Source organism: Phodopus roborovskii, unplaced genomic scaffold (assembly GCF_943737965.1).
Source record: "Phodopus roborovskii unplaced genomic scaffold, PHOROB, whole genome shotgun sequence".
NCBI classification, from domain to species: Eukaryota; Metazoa; Chordata; class Mammalia; order Rodentia; family Cricetidae; genus Phodopus; species Phodopus roborovskii.
In genome coordinates this window covers 2114989-2134909 of record NW_026126639.1, presented here as the reverse complement: position 1 = coordinate 2134909, position 19921 = coordinate 2114989, and the positions used below count along the sequence as shown (strand labels likewise).

Genomic DNA, 19921 nt, shown 5'->3' with positions numbered 1-19921 from the left:
TTCAGACAGTGGCTGTAACTATGTGTTCATACAAGGGAGTTATATGTATGTTAGTATGAACTGGCATCAGTGAAACTGGATGGAATTCTTTAATGAATTAGGCATAAAGTTGGTTTGAATATTCACATTCTGAGACACTTGCCTCCTTTAGATAATACAGAGGTGTAAGTAGTATGGGTTTGCTGTCTTAGTCACTCTTCTACTGCTGTGAGGAGACACCATGACCAAGGCAACACTTGTAAGAGAAATTATTTATTTGGGGGCTTGCTTATTTTTCAGAGGGTTAGCCCACTAACCTCGTGGGGGACTGGCTGAGAGCTACATCCTGATCCACAGGCAGAGAGATTGAACTTCGTGCTACTCCCTGGTGACTAAGCACCCGCATATATAAACTGTGGGAGCCATTCTAATTTAAAACTCTAAATTCTACTCCCTGGCCCCCATAGGCTAGTAATCATATCATAATGCAAAAATGCATTCTGTGCAACTTCAAAAGTCCCCATAGTCTATCGCAGTCTCAATGGCGTTTAAAAGTCCAAAGTTTGAAGTCTTTGCTGAGATTCATGTTCATTTTGTAACTGTAACTTCTGGTAAAATCAAAGTAAAAAATGCAGATCACATACTTCCAACATTCAATGGCATGTAATATGTATTGCCAGTCCAAAAGAAGGCTAAGGGAACATAGTGGAGAAGTACTAGACAAAAGCAACACCTAAAATCAGTAGGACAAACTCCAGACTGTACATTTCCATTTATGATATCAAAGCACTTTTCAGATCTCCAGTTCCTTTCAGCGGGGCTGTGTCTGAGGTTTCTACCAAGGGACTCAGTTGTAGGCACCGTTCTTCCTTGAAGTTGCCTTTCCCTGAAGGTTTCCATGAGGTAGATTGATTCCTTTAAGAGGTTTCCCTCCCTTACCATGCTCTGGGTACTAGTTGTGCTTATAACTTACCATTTTCAAGACAGCCTGGGAAATGTAGTCTTTTATGAGCAAAAAGTTACTCAGGTGAAACATTTAAAGTATTTCTGGGAAGCCAGGCTTGGAGGCACACATCTTTAATCCCATCACTGGGGGAGGCTGAGGCAGACAGATCTCTGAGTTGAGACCAGCATGGTCTGCCTATTGAGTTCCAGGACAGCCAGGATTACGTTGAAAGACCCTGTCTCTCGTGTGTGTGTGTGTGTGTGTGTGTGTGTGTGTGTGTGTGTGTCTACTTCTTTATTTAATTTTTTCTTTTGTAGTTCTGGAATTGCATTTAAAGGCCTTGTGGTGTGTCTGCTAGGCAGATGCTCTACTACTGATTTATGGTGCTCTGTCCTAGTTACCACACATGTATGCTGATCTCTGCACCTCTGCCTTGCAGATAAATCCCTAATGATCCTTTATGGGTTAGTAACGTGTGGCTTTGTGATACTTAAGATTGCAAAGTGTAAGGTTTAATTGCAGGGTGTGTACTTTTAGGTGGATGATGAAGATTTACAAGATGAACCTCTGCAGATCACCGTTCTTGACCACGATACTTACAGTGCAAATGATGCTATTGGCAAGGTGTACATTGACATCGACCCTCTACTGTATAGTGAGGCTGCCACAGTCATCTCAGGGTGGTTCCCAATTTATGACACCATACACGGTGAGGAGCAGCATTGAAGAAAAAGAAATGTGTCTCAGTCTTTTCTGTTTGCCTTTTGTACTACACTGTTTTTTAAGATATTTCTAAAAGATGCCTTGAAACTATAGACAAGTAGCCAAATGTAGAAATCTCCATTTCTCAGAACACAGTTAAAATGCCTGTTCATTCCATGTGACATAGGAAGTAAATATGTTATTTAAAAGTTGTCTTGAGGAGCCAAGTGGTGGTGGTGCATGCTTCTGATTCCAGCACTTGGGAGGCAGAGGCAGGTGGATCTCTGTGAGTTTGAGGTCTACAAAGTTACACAGAGAAACCCTGTCTCCAAAAAAAAAAAAAAAGGCTAAAATAAACAAACAAAAAAGGGTAATCTTAATTTTATTATAGTACATATTGATAGATAATTACCTTTACAAAAACTCCTTGAAATTCTCAATGATTTTTAGATTGTAAATGGGTTCTACCAAAAAATCAGAGACTTGTGTTCTAACTGTAGTTGTATTTGAGGGCTTGAGCCTCCTGACTGACAGGGGTCCCTGCCTTGCTCCTTTGCTGCATCTTTTCACTGACAGGGATAGCAACGAGGAAGTGAGATGTTTGCAATAAAGCAAGATATTTGTGTATAAATTCATTATGACTTTACCTAGACCCTATTATTTACTAACATTCAAAACGATAAAATAATAGATAGGTCCTGTTTTATAGTCAGATGAATATGTTTTCAGAAAACATTGAAATAGGTATAACAATGTGTTATATGAGTTGTAAAATTCATGTTACAAAACATGATGGTCTCAAAGTTGTTAAAATAAAAGAATTTTAATATGTAAGAATATTAGACTATTTGGTAGAATGTATGTGGTGATACATTGTTTATGATTTATTAAAGCCACACTAGTTAGCTATAGAAGCTTCACAGTGGTGGTACACACCTTTAATCTCATCACTGGGGAAGTAGAGGTAGATGGATGTCTTAGTTCAAGGTCCTAAAGAGAAACAGCTTACACAAGGACGATCTTAGCACTTGGGATCACATGCCTTTAATTAATCCCAGGACTCATGAGAGGCATTTAAGACAGGAATGGGCTCTCAGAGCTGGCATTCATTCTCCAGCCACTTTCCTCAAGGAAGATATTGAGGTCTCAGGGTTCTCCAGCCACATTGAGGAGAGGTATCAGTCCGAGCCTTGGTGAGAGCTCGTGGAGACAGGATTAGCCCTTTCAGCCTGAGCTAGAGGAGAGAGCTAGTGGCTTGCTTCTCTGATATTCAGCTTGAAGTTTTAACTCCAGTATCTATCTCTGGGGTTATTTATTTATCGTGACATGATATAATACTTATGCTTGCATAGTTCCATTTCTGGATTATAAATGATGTCCTCTCTTCCCCTCACCCTGTTTTCTACAGTGTGCGTATTTATTACATTTTATCTTCATAGTGAGGAATTAAATATAGTCAAATGCTATTGCAGTTAAAAAGATGTGCTCTAAAGCAGCGGGGGATGGCTGAGCCGTCAGCTGCCTGCTGAACCTCAGCAGCTACGCAAACAGGGCACACCGGGAACTGGGGGTAGCAGGGAGACCCTCTGGCTGGCAGGCTGAGGGTTAGAGAGAGACCCGTCTCAAAGGGGAGAGTGGGGAGATGGCTCAGTCATTAAAGTGACTGCTGTGTAAGAACAAGAGGCTGAGTTCTGACCCCTAACCCATGAAAACCTCTGTAAACCCAGAGCTCGAGAGGTAGAGACAGACAACTCCCTGGGGCTCACTGGTCAGTCAGTGATGCTAAAGAGGTAAGTACAGGCTTGGATTAAAGGCAGTACATAGCTATGTGCATGAAATAGTTTCCCGACATTTAACATTAAAGGCTGTTTCCGATTGGCTCAATATGGCCATGTTTGAATATCTCTTCTTAGTAAATTAGTAAGGGCTTTTCTTAGAAGGTTCTCCTTCACCAGCACTGAGTTTACAAGAGGCCGAGGCAGTCAAGTAAAGGTGTGTAATGAATGGTTAGCAGTCAGGGCCAGGTCATCCCTTTTTATTGCAGCATGTTCCGAAGGCCCCAGGCGGGAAACGTGTCACATTAAATCAGAGTCTGTCCTTGCTGTCGTAAAGAACTGACTGTTCATTCTTGCCTTTGTTAGTTACCAAAGCTATGTAAATTGGTAGACTTAATTAAATACTCATTTCTTCTTTAAAATGGGAATGTTAGTGCTGTAGGACTGACCTCACTGAGCTGATGTGAGCACACTGAGTGTTTAGTGGGTCACCTCCTCGGACTTAGCAAGTCTTCCCCACTGCCATCATCGTTTAAACTGGGCTTCTCTCAGGTTGTCACACTTAGCTTCATGTACCAAGTGACTCGCGGGGGTGAGAGCATCTAGGAGGTGAGGCTGACCCTAGTAGTATGACAGTACATTACTTGAAGGTCAGTAATTGCATCTGTGTGCATCAGGGTTTTATTGTATGTTGTTTTCTCAACACAGAAACTTGATTTTCTTTTTAAATCTGTAGGCATCCGCGGAGAAATCAATGTTGTTGTCAAAGTAGACCTCTTCAATGATTTAAACAGATTTAGACAGTCATCGTGTGGAGTCAAATTCTTCTGCAGTAAGTAAATGCATTGTCTTGTTTAACAGGAAAACTTGAATAAGTTTTCAATATGGAAAACTAATACTTGGATGGATTAATGGAAAAAGTATTAATTTGGTTTTGATACCAGAGAGAAAAATGTTCAATTTCTGGAAACAATCACTATAGCTCTGTGACTATTTATTTGGTTTTTAGAGTAAATGGTGTCTAAGTTTTACAAGTTCTTGTTAATTTTTGTTAAAAGATGTAGAGGCATTTTGCTGTGGTAGAGAGTATTTTGCTATGGTAGAGAGTGCTGACTGAGGGGAGGACTGTGGATGGTGGGTTCTACGGAGCAGCCTGTGGCCTGGACGGAGCAGCCTGTGGCCTGGACGGCTACTCTGGAAGCCCGTGCCAGCCCCTGTTAGTGGTCAGAGCACCCCCGAGTGGTCATCCTCAGTGCAGGAGTTCATTTCCTGAGAGAATGGTTAGGTGTGGATGTTTACCCTTTTGAATCTGCCTAGATTTTACTTAAATCCAATGATACACTGATGTAAGCGTGTGCAGAGGGTCTGTTAATTAGGATCGTGACTGCTCCGCAGATGGTTGTGTGGCTGTGGATTCTGGCAGGAGCAGCAGGGCCGCAGGACTGCTGTTGAGTGGCTGTATGTGAGATGGAAAGAACGCTCTGCCTGTTAGTCAGCATCAGCTGGCCTTTTTTCTAGACTTAATTCATTTTTAACAGCACAGATTTATATGGTACTCTGTGATATTTTGATTTTGTTAGCCTTTGTATTGAGCAGCAATTTAATGTCTATAGCTATTCTCTGGACATAAAAGTACAGTTTATATTTGCTATTCAGTTTTTAAAAAATAATTTATTTAATTTTATTTCATGTACATTGGTGTGAGGGTGTCAGATTCCCAGGAACTGGAGTTACAGACAGTTGTGAGCTGCCATGTGGGTGCCGGGAACTGAACCTGATCAGCCAGTACTTTTAACTGCTGAGCCATCTCTTCAGCCCCAGTGTATTTGCTACTGTTAATGTGAGAAAAGTGAGAGGCCTCATGACAGACCCTTTTCAGGGCGAAGCAGATTTTAAAAGGTGTTTGAGAGCTCTTACGAGTGCACTGAAGTTATGTAGTGGGTAATCTTGCGTTGTGTATCTAAAACACAAAGTCTGCATAGATACTTTTTATTTTTTATTTCTCCTTTTGTTTAGAGGTGTATACATTTTAAAGTTAACTTTGTCTTTGTGGTTAATAGAAGGATAATAAGGAATTTGTGTTAACAGCAACATCTATTCCAAAGTGCTACAGAGCTGTGGTAATCCACGGATTTGTAGAAGAACTTGTGGTCAATGAAGACCCGGAATATCAATGGATCGATCGCATTCGCACACCAAGGGCATCAAATGAGGCCAGACAGAGACTTATTTCTTTGATGTCAGGTATGCTGGAAAAGCAGTATTACTGTTGATTGACTTAGTCTTAACATTTTCACTTTCCTTTCACATGGTGCATGAAATTTCACAACAAAGGCTGTGAATTGTTAAGTGTTGATTCCTTATCCCAGATGCCATCCCACTGAGCCCTTTTAACAAGTGGAGATCTGAATCGGGTGTGTGAGTTCCCTATGTGTGTGTGTATGCATGTAAACATGTGGGCATGCGGTGTGTGCATGGCTCTGGAAGCCAGAGAACAACTTCAGGTTTTCCTCAGGCACTGTCTATTTAAAAGGAAAAAGTTTCTTGAGTCTGGGTCTTGCATTGGTCTGGAGCTCACAGGCTAGTTTGGCAGACTAGTTGATCTCCAGGAATCAACTTCCTCAGTGTTCTGATTACAAATATAAGCCACCTCCTTGTCTTCCTCTTCTTTTTAATGTGGCTTCTGGGGATTGAACTCAGGTCCTCATTATTGCAGTATAAATTCTTTACTGATCCAGCTGTTTCTCTGGACCCTAGAATCCCTCTTAACTAGGTAGCAGAGGACACTGTGTCAGTGGTGAATGTAAAGGGGCAGATGGCAGGCTCTGGAAGGAGCTTTGACGAGAGAGCATCATCTGGAGACACACACCCTTCAGTTCTGCTGTCTTTGTCTGTTCAATGTTTCCTGCACAGTCCTTTCTAGAAAACCCAGTGTGCAAGCCCTCTTGCCCTCCTCTTGTCTGGAGTAGATCTGGAGCTTGTTTCTGTGTTTGTGTGAGTGTATATGTGCATGTGTGTGTGTGGCTGCCTATATATGTATGTGCATGTGTGGGTCAGAGGTTGACATCTGGGTTTTTTCTTTGATTGCTCTCCATGTTATGCTTTGGTTGTTTGTTTGTTTTTTGTTTTTTGAGACGGGGTATCTCTGTATTGCTTTAGAGCCTATCCTGGACTCGCTCTGTAGACCAGGTTGGCCTGGAACTCACAGAGATCCGCCTGCCTCTGTCTCCTGAATGCTGGGACTAAAGGGCGTGAGCCGCCAACACCCTGCTCTCACCTTATGTTTTTTGAGGCAGGGTCTCTCACTGAACCTGGAGCTCACCAGTTGTCTAGAGTGACTGGCCAGCAAGTCCCAGGCACTCTCCAGCCAGCACTTCACACTGTTTGGATGACAGCAGGGTGCTGTTATATTTGAGATTTTAAAAAAAATATTTTCATGTGTGTGTGTGTGTGTGTGTGTGTGTGCGCGTGCACGTGCACGCACACGCGCGTGCGCATGTGCCATACTATGAATGTCAGAAGACAGCTCTTAGGAGCATTTCTCTCCTACCATATCTGAACTCAGGTCCTGGTGTTTGCACAGCTTGACTTGAGTCATTGAATTTCCTCTCCGTCCCCTAGATTTGGAGTACATCTTTCTTGCTCATCCAAGTGTGTAATACCTTGGAGAGGAAAAGAATGCCAGCACAGTTCAGAACCTAAGACTGTGTTTTCAGTCAGGCACATGAATGAGCGAGTGAGCATTTACTTAACATGCCTTGTCTTCTGACCAGTAGCATCTTACCTCCTAAAAGTGAGCCTGGGCCAGATAACCCTTTCATTCCCCTCAAATTCTGAGAATCCATGATTTTTAAGCTTTTGTTTGCTTTGTTTTCATATTGCTGTTCTTATATCTTTCTTTTAAGAAGAAGGATATACTATGCTGGGCAGTGGTGGCATACACCTTTAACCCCAGTACCCGGGAAGAAGAGGTAAGCGGGATCTCTATGAATTCTAGGTCTACCTGGTCTGCAGAGTAAGTTCCAGGATAGGCTCTAAAAGCTACAGAGAGAAACCCTGCCTCAAAAAACCCCCAAACCCCAAACCAGTATATAATACAGAGATATGAAGCTAAACGTGAGCTTCTTTGTTTCCGTAGGTGAGCTGCAGAGGAAGATTGGCTTGAAAGTACTTGAGATGAGAGGGAATGCAGTTGTTGGGTACCTGCAGTGTTTTGACCTGGAAGGCGAGTCTGGGTTAGTGGTACGAGCCATAGGAACAGCGTGTACTCTGGACAAATTAAGTAGCCCAGCCACATTTCTTCCTGCATGTAATTCCCCATCCAAAGAAATGAAGGAGTAAGTATGAATCAGTGAAACCGTCCTCATGGAGGTTTTCATCCTTTACCTGGAAGTTTCATTTGTTCTCATATTTTGGTAGCAGTGTTCAACATACAGTTTTTACTTGTGTGATTTTTCTTAAACTACTCAAGATCCTTATATGTCTATCTAAAGCATAAAACGAGTATTCATGTCCTGTGTGGAATTTGCTTTCCTTTCTAGGAGATGCTTAAATGAGGCTACACTGTTTGCAGTGTGTAAAGACGACTACAGACGGTCTTGTATGAGGTTCTCAGGCTCTGGTGTCTATAGCCGGCAGGCCTCATTGTATAGTGGTCCAGGCAAGGTGCACCATCCTCCTCTCCTTCCTTCTTCCCTCCCTCTCCCTCTCTCTCGCTCTCTCTCTTCCTGCTTTTGAGATCAGTTCTCACTTTGTTGCCCAGGCTGACCCAAAATTCTTGGGTTCAAGCTATCTTTAGCTTTGTAAGAGCTGGGATGGATGGAGGTGCCCAGTGCTGTTCCCCCTTAAGCAAACTTGTTTGAAAGGCCAGGTAGTAAATTTTAGACACTGACAGTGTAGACTGTCTTTATAAAATACAACAAAAACATAATGCACTCTCCTGCTCAGTACCAGAAAAAAGAAAAACCACAACAATAACCACCAGAACCATAAGAAATCCCAGTCTGTGATCTAAAGGAATTTAGACTTACACATTGCTTGGAAGCGCTGTGCCTAGTGCCCTGGTCAGGCTTACCTTGGCTGTGATGAAACACTATGACCAAAGCCACTTGGTGAAGAAAGGATTATTTTGTTGACACTCCCACATCACTGGTCATTACTGAAGGAAGTCAGGACAAAAGCTCTAACAGGGCAGGGACATGGAGGAGAGCTGCTTGCTGGCTTGTTCCTCATGGCTTCTTAGGCCTGTTTTCTTGTAGAACCTAGGGCCACAGTGGGCTGGGCTGTCCCTCATAAATCACTAAGAAAATGATCTATTGGCTTGCCTACAGCCCGGTCTTATGGAGGCATTTTCTCAGTTGAGGCCCCTTCTCTCAAATGACCATAGTTTGTGTCAACATAAAACTAGTCAGCACACCTTGCAAAGCTCATCTCTACTTGGCCTGTGTTTTTTCACTTGTATCAAAGGAAGATTTTTGAGCATGGCTGGGGGCTGGGTAGCTTGGGTATCCTTAATCTGAAAGTATGAAATAGGAAATACTTTAGATATCATTCCTCAACAGCTTTGGGATTTGGAGCATTTCAATTGGAAGGTTTTTAGGTTAGAAGTGCTCCTGGTGAAGTCTCTTAAATATTCTATAATCTGAGATGCCCATGTTTTCAAGTACTTCACATATATGCTATTCTGAATTGTCAATGGAGAATGTTTGAATGGCGATTTCTTTTTCTGTTGTAATGATTATGTTGGAAGTATTGTTGGGGACCAAAGATGCTGTGAACATGTAATTGGAACAACTCCATAGAAGTGAAGTAACACTTGTTCCATGCTGGAGCCATTAGTAATTCCGCAAGGACCAGTGATGTAGAGATAAATCTACCTTAAGGGTTGGGAAACTATGTGCCTAGGTAGGACAGTGGATAATTTACCTTTTGCTGATGCTACTATGTATTACTCTACTGATGTAGCTCCAGCAGCATATGAACTAGCAGTGCTTCTGTGTTCCTGTAATGCTTCCTTTACAAAACAGATGGCAGGCTGTACTCTGCTGACTTCTTCCCAGTTTAGATCATGAGGGGTCAAACTCTATAGATGGAGAATCTAACCCATTTCCTCGTTCAGCATTAGTCCACTGAAGGTAAATGGAAACAATCCCACTCCTCAAAGAAGTTTCTTTCCTATGATCTTTTTGAGAAATGAATTTTTCTTTATCTTGAGCATATACTTTTTTAGTCCCCTCCTTTGATGATCTTTAGTGATTTGGATTAAATTCTGATCACAAGATTTAGCACAGTAGTAACAAATTTTATTTGGGAACGTATTTACAAATGAAATTATTTAAAAAGTTGTAACCTCAGTTTGCTTTATATTCCATTAAAAATGTGTCCTAAGGCTGGGAATGTTGCTCAGTAGTATGTAGAGTGTTTGCTTAACAAGCATGAGACCCTGGATGTGTTTACGATACTATAATAAAAATGAGAGTGTGAACTTAGCTGATACAGGTAGAGTTAGATGCACATAGATTCAGACCCTGTCCCCCTCCACACCAAATTTAATTAAAGGCTTGCTTCTTGAAGCCACTTACCGTGATACAGGCCAGTAATCTCAATGTTTAGAAGGTTGAGGCAGGAGGCTCTCAAGTTGGAGGCCAGTCTGGGCTACTTGGTAAGATTCTGCCTCAAAATACATACATACATACATACATACATACATACATACATACATACATACCTGCCTGCCTGCCTACCTACCTACCTACCTACATACCCTGAGTCTGTCCATTGCCACCATGTAGTTTTATCTACACCTCATAAGCCCTGGCTTCTGCAGGTACATCTCTGAAGTCATATGTGCACTGGGGTTTTGAGTGAAAAAAGTGTTTTACTTGGTGGAGTCTTGGAAAGGGAAACCACAGGGCCATGTTTTATGTGCGTTCATGAAGAGACCTCAGTAAACCGGAGAAGAGTTGTTTCTCTTTCTTTTCTCTCACAGCCATTTACTTTAAATTGTGACACTAGAGTGACTTGTTATACTATGCATTATTAGGGTCTTTGGAAGGGATCTTACAATGTAGGCCATGTTTAGAAAGCCCCTTGGGATGTAGGCTGCTGTGTTTCAACTGGCTATACTGTATTTGAATTAAGGCATCAGTTTGGGTGATATTTTAAAAGATGTTATGATTTAGATTAGTATTACTAGTCTTTGGTTATTATATAACACTGATAGTTTTAGATTGGAATTTGGTAAAAAGGAAACAGATTGGATTTAATAGGTTACCTAAATGAGTGAAAGATTAGAATGGATGGAATGGACTTCACAGTGGAAATGTGTAATTTTGGGGCAAACTTTCACACAATGAGGCTGGTAGAACTCTGAGAATACATCTTGGTAGTGCTCCGGTATGTTTGAACTTTGGTTTAACAGTATACTAGAAAGCTATCTAAGGGCCTTACATGTGATTTCTTGTGTGCACAGAAATGTGTTGTAGATAGACTTTCCAAGTTGAAGAATTCTAAGGCCCTTTTTCACTTTAGGGGAGAAAAGAACTCAGATGTGTATATAAAAACAGACCACCTCTAAGAGGGTTAATGTGACAGTCATACTAAGCACATTTTAGACTTTATGTTAGTCATAGTCTGAGTTTGAAAGCCCTGTTCCCTTGCTGTCCTAGATTACCCTGTTTTTATTCAGTGCATGTTGTATGTTAAAAGCTGACCTGTGCCTATTCAAATGTAGTCCCTTCCCTCATTTTCTCTTCCGACTGACAGTTCTTATGTGTTCTTAAGTAACTTTCTTCATAGAAAGGTATCATATCTTAGTTTAAAAGAACATGACACTTTCAATTTTATGGGTGTTTTCCTCCCATAAACATAATAGCAAGTCCTTTTTTTTTTTTTTTTGATAAAAACAAAAACAAATACGTTTAAAAAAACCTTAATATTGAAGTCTTAGTAGTCTTTCTTAGTTCCATTGACAATTATACTTGCTGTTTTTCTTATTTACAGTTCTTGATTTATTAATCTGATCCTTTAAAGGTATACTTTTATACTAACACATTAATTATTGGCTGTTCTTTTTTAATTTCAACTTTTTGCATGCTAGGGATTAAACAGATTAGTTTTCTCCCTTAACAAAAGCTCCTTCAAAATAATCTTAACATAACTTTTGCAATCTGTTGTATGTATTGTTTTCTTTTCTTCCGCTTTGACCACAAATTCCTTCAGGTCTCCGCTGGTTCATCCTCCAAGCCATGGATGCCGCTCGACTCACAACAGCCCAATTCACACTGCTACTGGCTCACGACTTACTCAGAGCTTCTCTGTGTCTGTTCCCACTCTCATCTACACTGGTACGAGACTGCTCAGACTCCAGAGCTGGGGAGAGGCATGCCACGGGCAGAGTGGCTGCAGAGGCAGGCAGGCAGGTAGCATAGGCAGGTACCACAGAGCTTGGCTTCTTCCCTTTCTTACTCCAAATCTAGCTTCAATAAAGGACTTCTGTTTAGTTGACACAAAGGCTCTGACTATGGAAGCAAAGGTGTTTCTCCAGCTTCCAAAGTCTCTTCCACAGATCTCTTCAGAGCCCTGTGATTTTGTGGATTGCATTCTGAGACTCCTCCAATTGTATTCCTGTGAATATTTCTGTGTTTGTTTAGAACTGAAATTGATAATGCTTCTAATGAAGCAGACATTTGACACTTTGATTTGCTTATTTTCTTTATGTACAAAGTCTGTAGGGTTTTGAAACGATAGGGTCTGTTTCACTCTGTGGAAGAGAGCTATTGGAAAACAGGTAAGCAACTGTTTGCATCAAACGCAGTGTCTCTGTGTGGCTCTAGCTACTGCCCTCTTTGCTGTGTTTTTAGCTGTGGCACTCTGATGCCGTAGGATAAGGAAACAGCTTTTTCTTTTGGAGACGCCTGTGTGTGTAAATATGAAGACAGTTAAGGATATTTCCACACACCATTTGTGACCATAATTTTCTTTGTAACTTATAAAACATTTATTTGAATATTTTGTCATTTATTTACTCTTTTTATTTTTTCCATTTAATTTAATATATATTTTAGTCACCATTAGTCTCTCATTTCATGCTTCTTTGCTTTTCCACTTGGCTTATTAACTGTTTCAATGCAGATAATATTTATCTGGAGATGGTGAATGGGGAAACGGCAGTCCATTACCTCTGGCCTCATTCCCAGCTCCACACTTAAGAAACGGCTGCGGGCCCCACCCCAGCTCCTTCCTCACGTTTGGATCATGCTGCCAGCTGTCAAGCCCTTTGGCACATGACTGCTTAATATGTCTCCACCTTCTTCTGGCAGGAGTCCCTTCAATGAAGATCCCAACCCCAATCCTCACTCATCAGGACCCTCAACCCCTCTGAAAAACCAAACTTATTCCTTTTCACCTTCCAAGTCCTACAGCCGACAGTCCTCTTCTTCTGACACAGATTTGAGCTTGACACCCAAGACGGGTAAGGCACTTCCACCCACCTTCGTGTTTCCTTTAAACTGGTTTCTGTTTACTAGCTTCCCATACAAACCTTTCCTCCTATTTCTGCATTTAAGTTAAACGCGAATGTGAATGAATGCTGATCATTTCTGTTATTAAAACTAAGTTTTTATAGAGACATTGTTTGGAGAGTGACATTTTAGCTAATTTAATCATTGTTGATATCAAGTCCCGAATTGATTTTTGGATGTTGACAGTCTTCATTTTATAGGCAAGGCCAGAGGAGTGCCATCGTAAGGCATTTGAGTAGTCACCCTAGTGGTTTGCAATCAAATTGCCTTTTGGAAACAATTCTTGAGCATATGATTAATTAATTCCTTATTTATTCTTATTTCAGAATTTAGTTTTGTGTTTTTATTATGGAAACATTTCAGAACTGGAATGGTTATATAGCAGTACAGATAAGATGTCTGTCCATCTGCTTATTGGCTTCAGGTTAGGTCAGTGTAAAGTATTGTCCTGAGTTTACCTGAAAAAAAGCAGAAAAAAGAGAAAGCAAAAAGAAAAGAGGAATAGATGACATTGGTCACATCTATGTAACATGTTTATGTGTTAACATAAAAGATAATGTAGCCGGTCAGTGGTGGTCACGCCTTTAATCCCAGCACTTGGGAGGCAGAGGTGGGAGAGTGAGTTCCGGGACAGCCAGGGCTACACAGAGAAGCCCTGTCTGGAAAAACCAAACCAACCAACCAACCAAACAACCAACCAAAAAAGACAGTGTAAATACTGGTCTTTTCAATTATTAGAATTAATTTTTAGAGGAATTATTTTGTTTGGTGAGTGACATTTAGCTATTTAATCATTGTTGTTACCGAGTCCATGAATCAGGGTGCTTAGCTTTTCTAGGATTGCTCTCCAGGTTGGAACTGCATTTTAAATTTCCTCAGCCTGCATTATTTTTTAATTTAGTAAATTTATAATTTTCCCTCTCCTGTTTGTATTATGAATGGTTTGTGGATTTTGTTTATGTTTTTTTTGATTAAAAAGTTGATAAAAGATTAAATTAGCTTCCTTCTAATATAGAATTAAATTATCTGAATAATTTTTAAAGAAAGGTTGAAAATTTGCAGACTTACTATTTCTAGTATTTTAAGTACTATTTCTGGCAGTTTTCCTATCAGATTGATTAAAATAGTTTTTATTTATATTATTTTTTATTTATTATCTTTAATAACCTTTAATGTTTTATTTTAGTGTAGAAGAATATAAAAATGGATCCAGATCTTGTGAAAACAATCAAAACAAAATCTTACTTCCAAAGCAATATTTATTACAGACTTCATTTCTGTCTTCTTTTTTTATGGTCACAGAATATAACCACCTATTTCTTTGTTTTTATTACCATTCCCACCACGCCTCCCCAACACTTTTTTTTTTTTGACAGCTACTTTATTTCTAAGTATACACTTAGTCTTACCATATTAAACCAACTGCAGGTCTGAAATCCTTGAGAAGATTTCACCTGCCCCCAGTGCAGGCAGACTTTTCATTATTGTCCAGATGATGCACCATTCTTGCATTGGGTATCACAAGCAATGTGAAGATGATTCAGTGTAGACAGGAAGACATGCATAGGTATTTGCCCATAATACCCCACATTGTGTAAGGAACTGTAATAATGGTGGTCCTAGCACCAATCCCTACAGATGCTGAAGGCTTACTGTATATAATTATGAATAACAGTTGAAAATACAGAGGTATTTCATAGTGATGAATGGTTTGGAATGTGGCATTTTAGCTGTCATTGTGCCATAAAAATTGAACCATTCAAATTATAATGAAAGCCAAAAAAAAAAAAAAAAAAAAAAAAAAAAAGGAATAAGAGACTGGCCTTAATGTTCATTATGTCAGAACAAGATAGAGATGGGATAGTATTGTCTCCTCTTATTGCCCTTTATTGGCACTGGAGATAAAACCCAGCACACCATGCATTCTGGGCCAGCATCCCTCCCCTCTGCTTCATCCCTAGCCCCTAGATGCGTTTGTTAGGTTGCTGAGGCTGGTCTCTGCCTTGTGAGCTGAAACAGTCACTCACTGGCTGTTCAGTGTAGCTGTGACTCTGGGTGTGTGTCCTTATGGACAGTAAGATCTCCTAACAATAGATGTAAGGCTTTGGCTACTCACTGTGTGTTCTAGGCTACTTTTCAGTACACTTACGGATTATTTTTTTCTCATACCATAGATAAAGTTTTGAAAGTGTTTTCTTGGCCTTTTTTTCTTAATTTATGCAAAAGGCCAAACAGAAAGATTGCAGACAAGTGATAGAACCAGATCTCTCAAGCTTTCTGACTGGCATCATCTGTACTAGCCTTGACCTTTGGTGTGCTGGTTTTTAAAAGCTCATTTACAAACAGCGCTGTTCCAGTGTACTATGTGTAATTGACTCTGAGTGCTTCCCTGTGTCCGTTGGCCTCAGTGGCTTATAGTGCATCAGCACCTGCAGGCTCCTGGCCTTGTTGAGAGCCCCTCACCACCTTTCAGGGGTCCAGACGGGCACTCCACTTACCAGTTAGGAAATGACAGAATAGCATTCTTTCTCTGCTTTCCAATTTCCTACATTCTAGAATCAGTCTTCTGAGGAATAGTGGAATAAATAGTGGATTCATTTATTATTTATAAACCATGAAGTCAAAAATAGAGCAGAGGTAATAAAGGTAGCCCGAGAAAGTTATTTTTCTGTTTATAATGAATGCTGTTTTTCTGTTAGATTTTGTAAGTTTTTCCTTATTAGAATCTAATTGATGACATTTTGAAGAATGAGACTTTAAAAATGTCCCCAGGTCTCAGTAGCAGTGAAAATTTTGAATACTGGTGTATGACAAGGACTTACACACTTGATCTGGGGTTAATTTTAGGGTCTTAGATAGTCTGTTGCTGTCTATGTTTCTTACTGTCCACAGGGTTTTTAATGTCTGTATGTAAATCTCTGTAAATTTGCCTATGATCAGGTTAAGTTTTGAAAATTTTTAGAGGAAAAGTAAAAGGATTAGTTGATATCTCAAAAATATAGAGAAAAAACCATTTTGCATTAATAATGTCTTACCCTTTACTTTTTAATGGGTATTCCATTAACAACAATTTTCAGTATCTCAGCTAGTAACATTTGAGGGTACCAAACTTTACCACTTTACATATTTATGGTCAAAGCAATAAGTTTCTCATCATAAAACTAACAAGTGGTATTTTCAACCATACAAAGTTCTTAGACATACAATCAGCCAACAAAATTTGATGGGCAATTTAAGTGTTTGAAGAAGTCAGTTAAATGTGAGGTAAATGGCATAAAAATCTTGCTAGTTATTTAAAAATGTTTTAATGACTTTAGAGTTTGAAAGGGCTCTGTTAATTTAGCAGGTATCTTTGGTTTGCATTGTGTTGGCAAGAGGGCTCTGGTGGGTGGGCGTCCTTAGGCTAGTGTTAATTTGTCTGCATTTGAAACCCATTTGACTGTTGTGTTTTGCTTCATCATTGCTTTCCTTCTCCTGCATTTTCCGATTCTCTGAATCTGCATCTCTGCTACTTTCCTCCACAGCACCTTACCCACAGGGGCCTGGGATCTACCTGTGCCCCAGCTCCACCCCCCTCTCTTGTGGTTCCCTTCACCTTAAGTCCCGCCTCCTCTCGGAATCTAGCCTTACCCCTCATCACTCTAGCCTTGTCAGCCCCGTTCTGAGGAAAAGTGTTTCTTTCAGTGAAGAGCTGTTCCTGGCTGCTTCTGGTAGGATCACATTATGTCAGCTTTTTTAATCCCTTTATTTTAAATCATCTTTGAAAACATTATCTTATACCATAAAGAATGATTGTGTGCTTTATATGTCTATAAGTTATTTTACTATCAGTTGGTCAGAATTACAAAGATGTCATTGGAGGTTGGTATTTGATGGATAGTCATGAGTATACACTAAACTCTATACTTAAGACATTATGTCTTGCTGGGCATTGGTGGCTCACGCCTTTTATCCCAGCACTCGGGAGGCAGAGGCAGGTGGATCTCTGTGAGTTCGAGGCCAGCCTGGTCTTCAGAGCAAGTTCCAGGACACCCTCCAAAGCTACAGAGAAACCCTGTCTCCAAAAAAAAAAAAAAAAGGCATTACGTGTCAGAACGTGGGTGTGGATGTTTCCTGTAGTTTACTGTGACTTGTCAGTGCCTGGGTTCTCACTCAGGCACTGTGGTTGACGCTTCGCTGGCTGCCTTCGCTCCATGCCTGCCCCACCCACATCACACCTGTGGTGGCCTTTGGCTGCTAACCCATAAGGCAACAGGAAAAAATTATTCTGTTTGAACCAGTTTAAGTCTCATTGTGGTGATATTCTTTTATTATACATTTTTTTTCTATCCACTACATTAATCAAGTTATTCTGCTATGTTTTCTGGTAATTTATTTATCACTGCAAACTTACCTTTTATTTTGTGACTTTTAATGCGCTTCATATAAAGATCTTAGTTTTATTTCGAGTTAGCATTGTATAGTCTCTAAAAATGTTTAGACTACTATACGAAAACAATTTATTTTTAAAAGAGCAGAATGGGACTACACACATGCTAACCTTTGTTTCCTTATCCAAGAACAGCTAAAAATGTAGACAGGAATGCGTTCCTTTTTTAGGCACTGCAGTGAGCTTGACGGTGTGCGGCTTAGTTTTAGGAGGGCGGGGCTCACCCGAGTCAGGCAGCACTAGCTGCCCACCCGTTCCATTCCCGTGCCAGCCTTGGGTCACATTGTCCTTGTGGCACTACAAACACAACAGCACCAACAAATGCCAGGGAAGGAGATGTAAAGTCAGCCTCAAAAATACGTCTGGGAGTAAGGGAATGAACTCTTCCATCCCTGATGATGCACATTTGAGATGTATTTTCCTGTATATGATTTCTTTTTCCTCAAAAAATTGTGTTATCTTTGTGAATGAGCACACTGTTGTAGTGTGGGCCTCAGCAGAGAGTAAACTTCGTTCTGAATGCTGATTCCATTTTCTTTAGCTCTCTTGTGGTATTTTAAATGAGCAGTTAGTATGTTTCTCTTCTATAGTTGATCAGATATTTTGGTGTGCTTAAATTGTTATCATAGTAATAGTTATTCTTTTGATTATTTTTATTAAAAATCTTATTTTAAATATTGAATATTATCAAAGATTTATTACCTTTAACATTCTTACTAGCATAAGTTGATTCTAAGACTAGCTATGACCAGACGTTTGATATCTTGCTTTAAAGAAAGTCTTAGTAGAGTAAAATATATGCATGAGTTGTCATCTCAAAATATGTGAAATGTGTAGGTCATTTTCGTGTATTTTGACATAGTGCTTCTAAAGTTGATTGCGATTGAATTTACTGTCGTACAGTTGTTGCTTGGTTGTTATTTATGTCCTGATGTCCTGTAGGAATGGGAAGTGGCAGTGCTGGAAAAGAAGGGGGGCCCTTTAAAGCCCTTCTGCGACAGCAGACGCAGTCAGCACTGGAGCAGCGGGTGAGTGTCACTCAACCTTTCTCTACCCTTGCACTATCGTGGCTTGTGTTTCTGTGCTCCTGGGTGACCATAAGCTTCCAGAGTTAATTTTAGCATATCTGTGACGATGCAGGCCTAATGATCAAATGTATTTAATCAGAGTAATTTATTTACCAATACTTTTAGTTGGAAAAATTCTGTAAGTTTTTTGTTTTGTGTTTCAATCTTTAAACTATTTCTCCTGGAAAAAAAAAAAAAAAAAACAACAAAAACAAAAAAAAAAAAAAAACAAAAAAAACCATTGAATGCTGAGGTCATTTCTATTTTTCCATTACAGTTACAATATAGAAAAGAAAATGGCTAATATTTTTGTAGAGAAGCATCTTAACATTACATTAAAATAGCTCTAGTGTGTTAACCTATTTATCTGCTAATATGTTTGTCGCTGGCTTGTTCATTAGAGATAAGACACACATTCTATATCTCTATAGATTAAAATTAATATAGTGGTTGTTTAGTATAATGTTTTTATTTAAATTATGCTTACTGTTTAGTTCATTTGTTAAGTGGGAAACTGAGTCTAGTTTTTGGATTCTTTCTCTCTCTCTCTCCTATAAACATTGCTAAGGGAGGATCGCCTCATAGGTTCTGTAGAAGGCGGGTATGTTTCTGAACGGGTATGAGAGCCTGCTCCTTGTGTTAGAAGCTTTTTTACTTTTAATCTCGTTCACTTAAGTTTTATTTAAGTTTGTAACACATGTTGCTGGCTTTTCCTGAACTTAGTATGGGGGCTCCTGCTCTTTTCTGTGAATGCAGTGCATGGTTCCGTATGTCCTGTCCTGTGCTCAGATAGCTACAACTTTCCTTCTGTCTGCTTTGGAAGCTATAAGCTCATAGAGAATCTTACTGTGTGTGTTCATTTGATGTCAGCACTTGTGGGAGGGCAAAGGGGAGACACGGGGAACACCATAAAAGGCACACCTCCTTTCTGCAGCCTGCCTCTGAGACCAGTGTGTGTTCCTGGCTCTGAGACTGCAGACATTAAGTTTATTCTGTAGCGTTGTTTTTCTTTTGCTGCAAGTAGCTGTATATGTCCTGTGCATCTTTTAGACAAGGGTGCAGAGAGCAGGGCTGGTGTAGTAATGAGGTGAGCTCTACCCAGGCCTCTGTTTTCTTGCAGTACTTGAGATTGAACCCAGGGCCCTGTACATGCTAGGCAAGCACCTTCTCACTGAGCTGTGTCCTCAGCCCCCAGCTCTTTGTTTTGTACTCCATTAAATTGCACTTGCTCTTCAGCTACGCCTGCCTTGGCAGCACACCAACCACTACCACCAAAGGCGCACCTAAAGTAGTCATGTCATGGACTGACTCAGAGCCAAAGATTAGGAGTATGGAGGACAGGGTCAGAGTGGAGGTGTGGGGGTCTGTTTACCACGTTTTAGGCCAGAATGGTTTTGTCTTTGCCTTCTCCCAATTGCCATTTTAGAATTCACATCAACAGAAAAGCTTGATTGAGGACATGGTGTGTGAGATGGTGTACTGGAAATGACTTTCCTGTCTGG

At 40.2% G+C, this 19921-nt stretch overlaps 1 protein-coding gene across 16 annotated transcripts in view; it reads left to right on the top strand.

Moving 5' to 3' along the window:
- The window catches only part of C2cd5 (C2 calcium dependent domain containing 5), an 81941-nt gene that overhangs the window by 9347 nt on the left and 52673 nt on the right, over positions 1-19921 (top strand). For 4 of the 16 annotated variants that reach the window (XM_051173411.1, XM_051173406.1, XM_051173409.1 and 1 more), the window contains exons 4-10: positions 1463-1634; positions 4139-4234; positions 5491-5646; positions 7541-7739; positions 11623-11747; positions 18295-18380; positions 18988-19020. In XM_051173411.1, the coding sequence (XP_051029368.1) occupies positions 1463-1634; positions 4139-4234; positions 5491-5646; positions 7541-7739; positions 11623-11747; positions 18295-18380; positions 18988-19020 (867 nt within the window). Of the gene's footprint in view, positions 1-1462; positions 1635-4138; positions 4235-5490; positions 5647-7540; positions 7740-11622; positions 11748-12722; positions 12875-16447; positions 16634-18294; positions 18381-18987; positions 19021-19921 lie in introns of all 16 variants that reach the window. The other 12 variants (XM_051173396.1, XM_051173398.1, XM_051173400.1 and 9 more) reach the window with 5 other exon arrangements.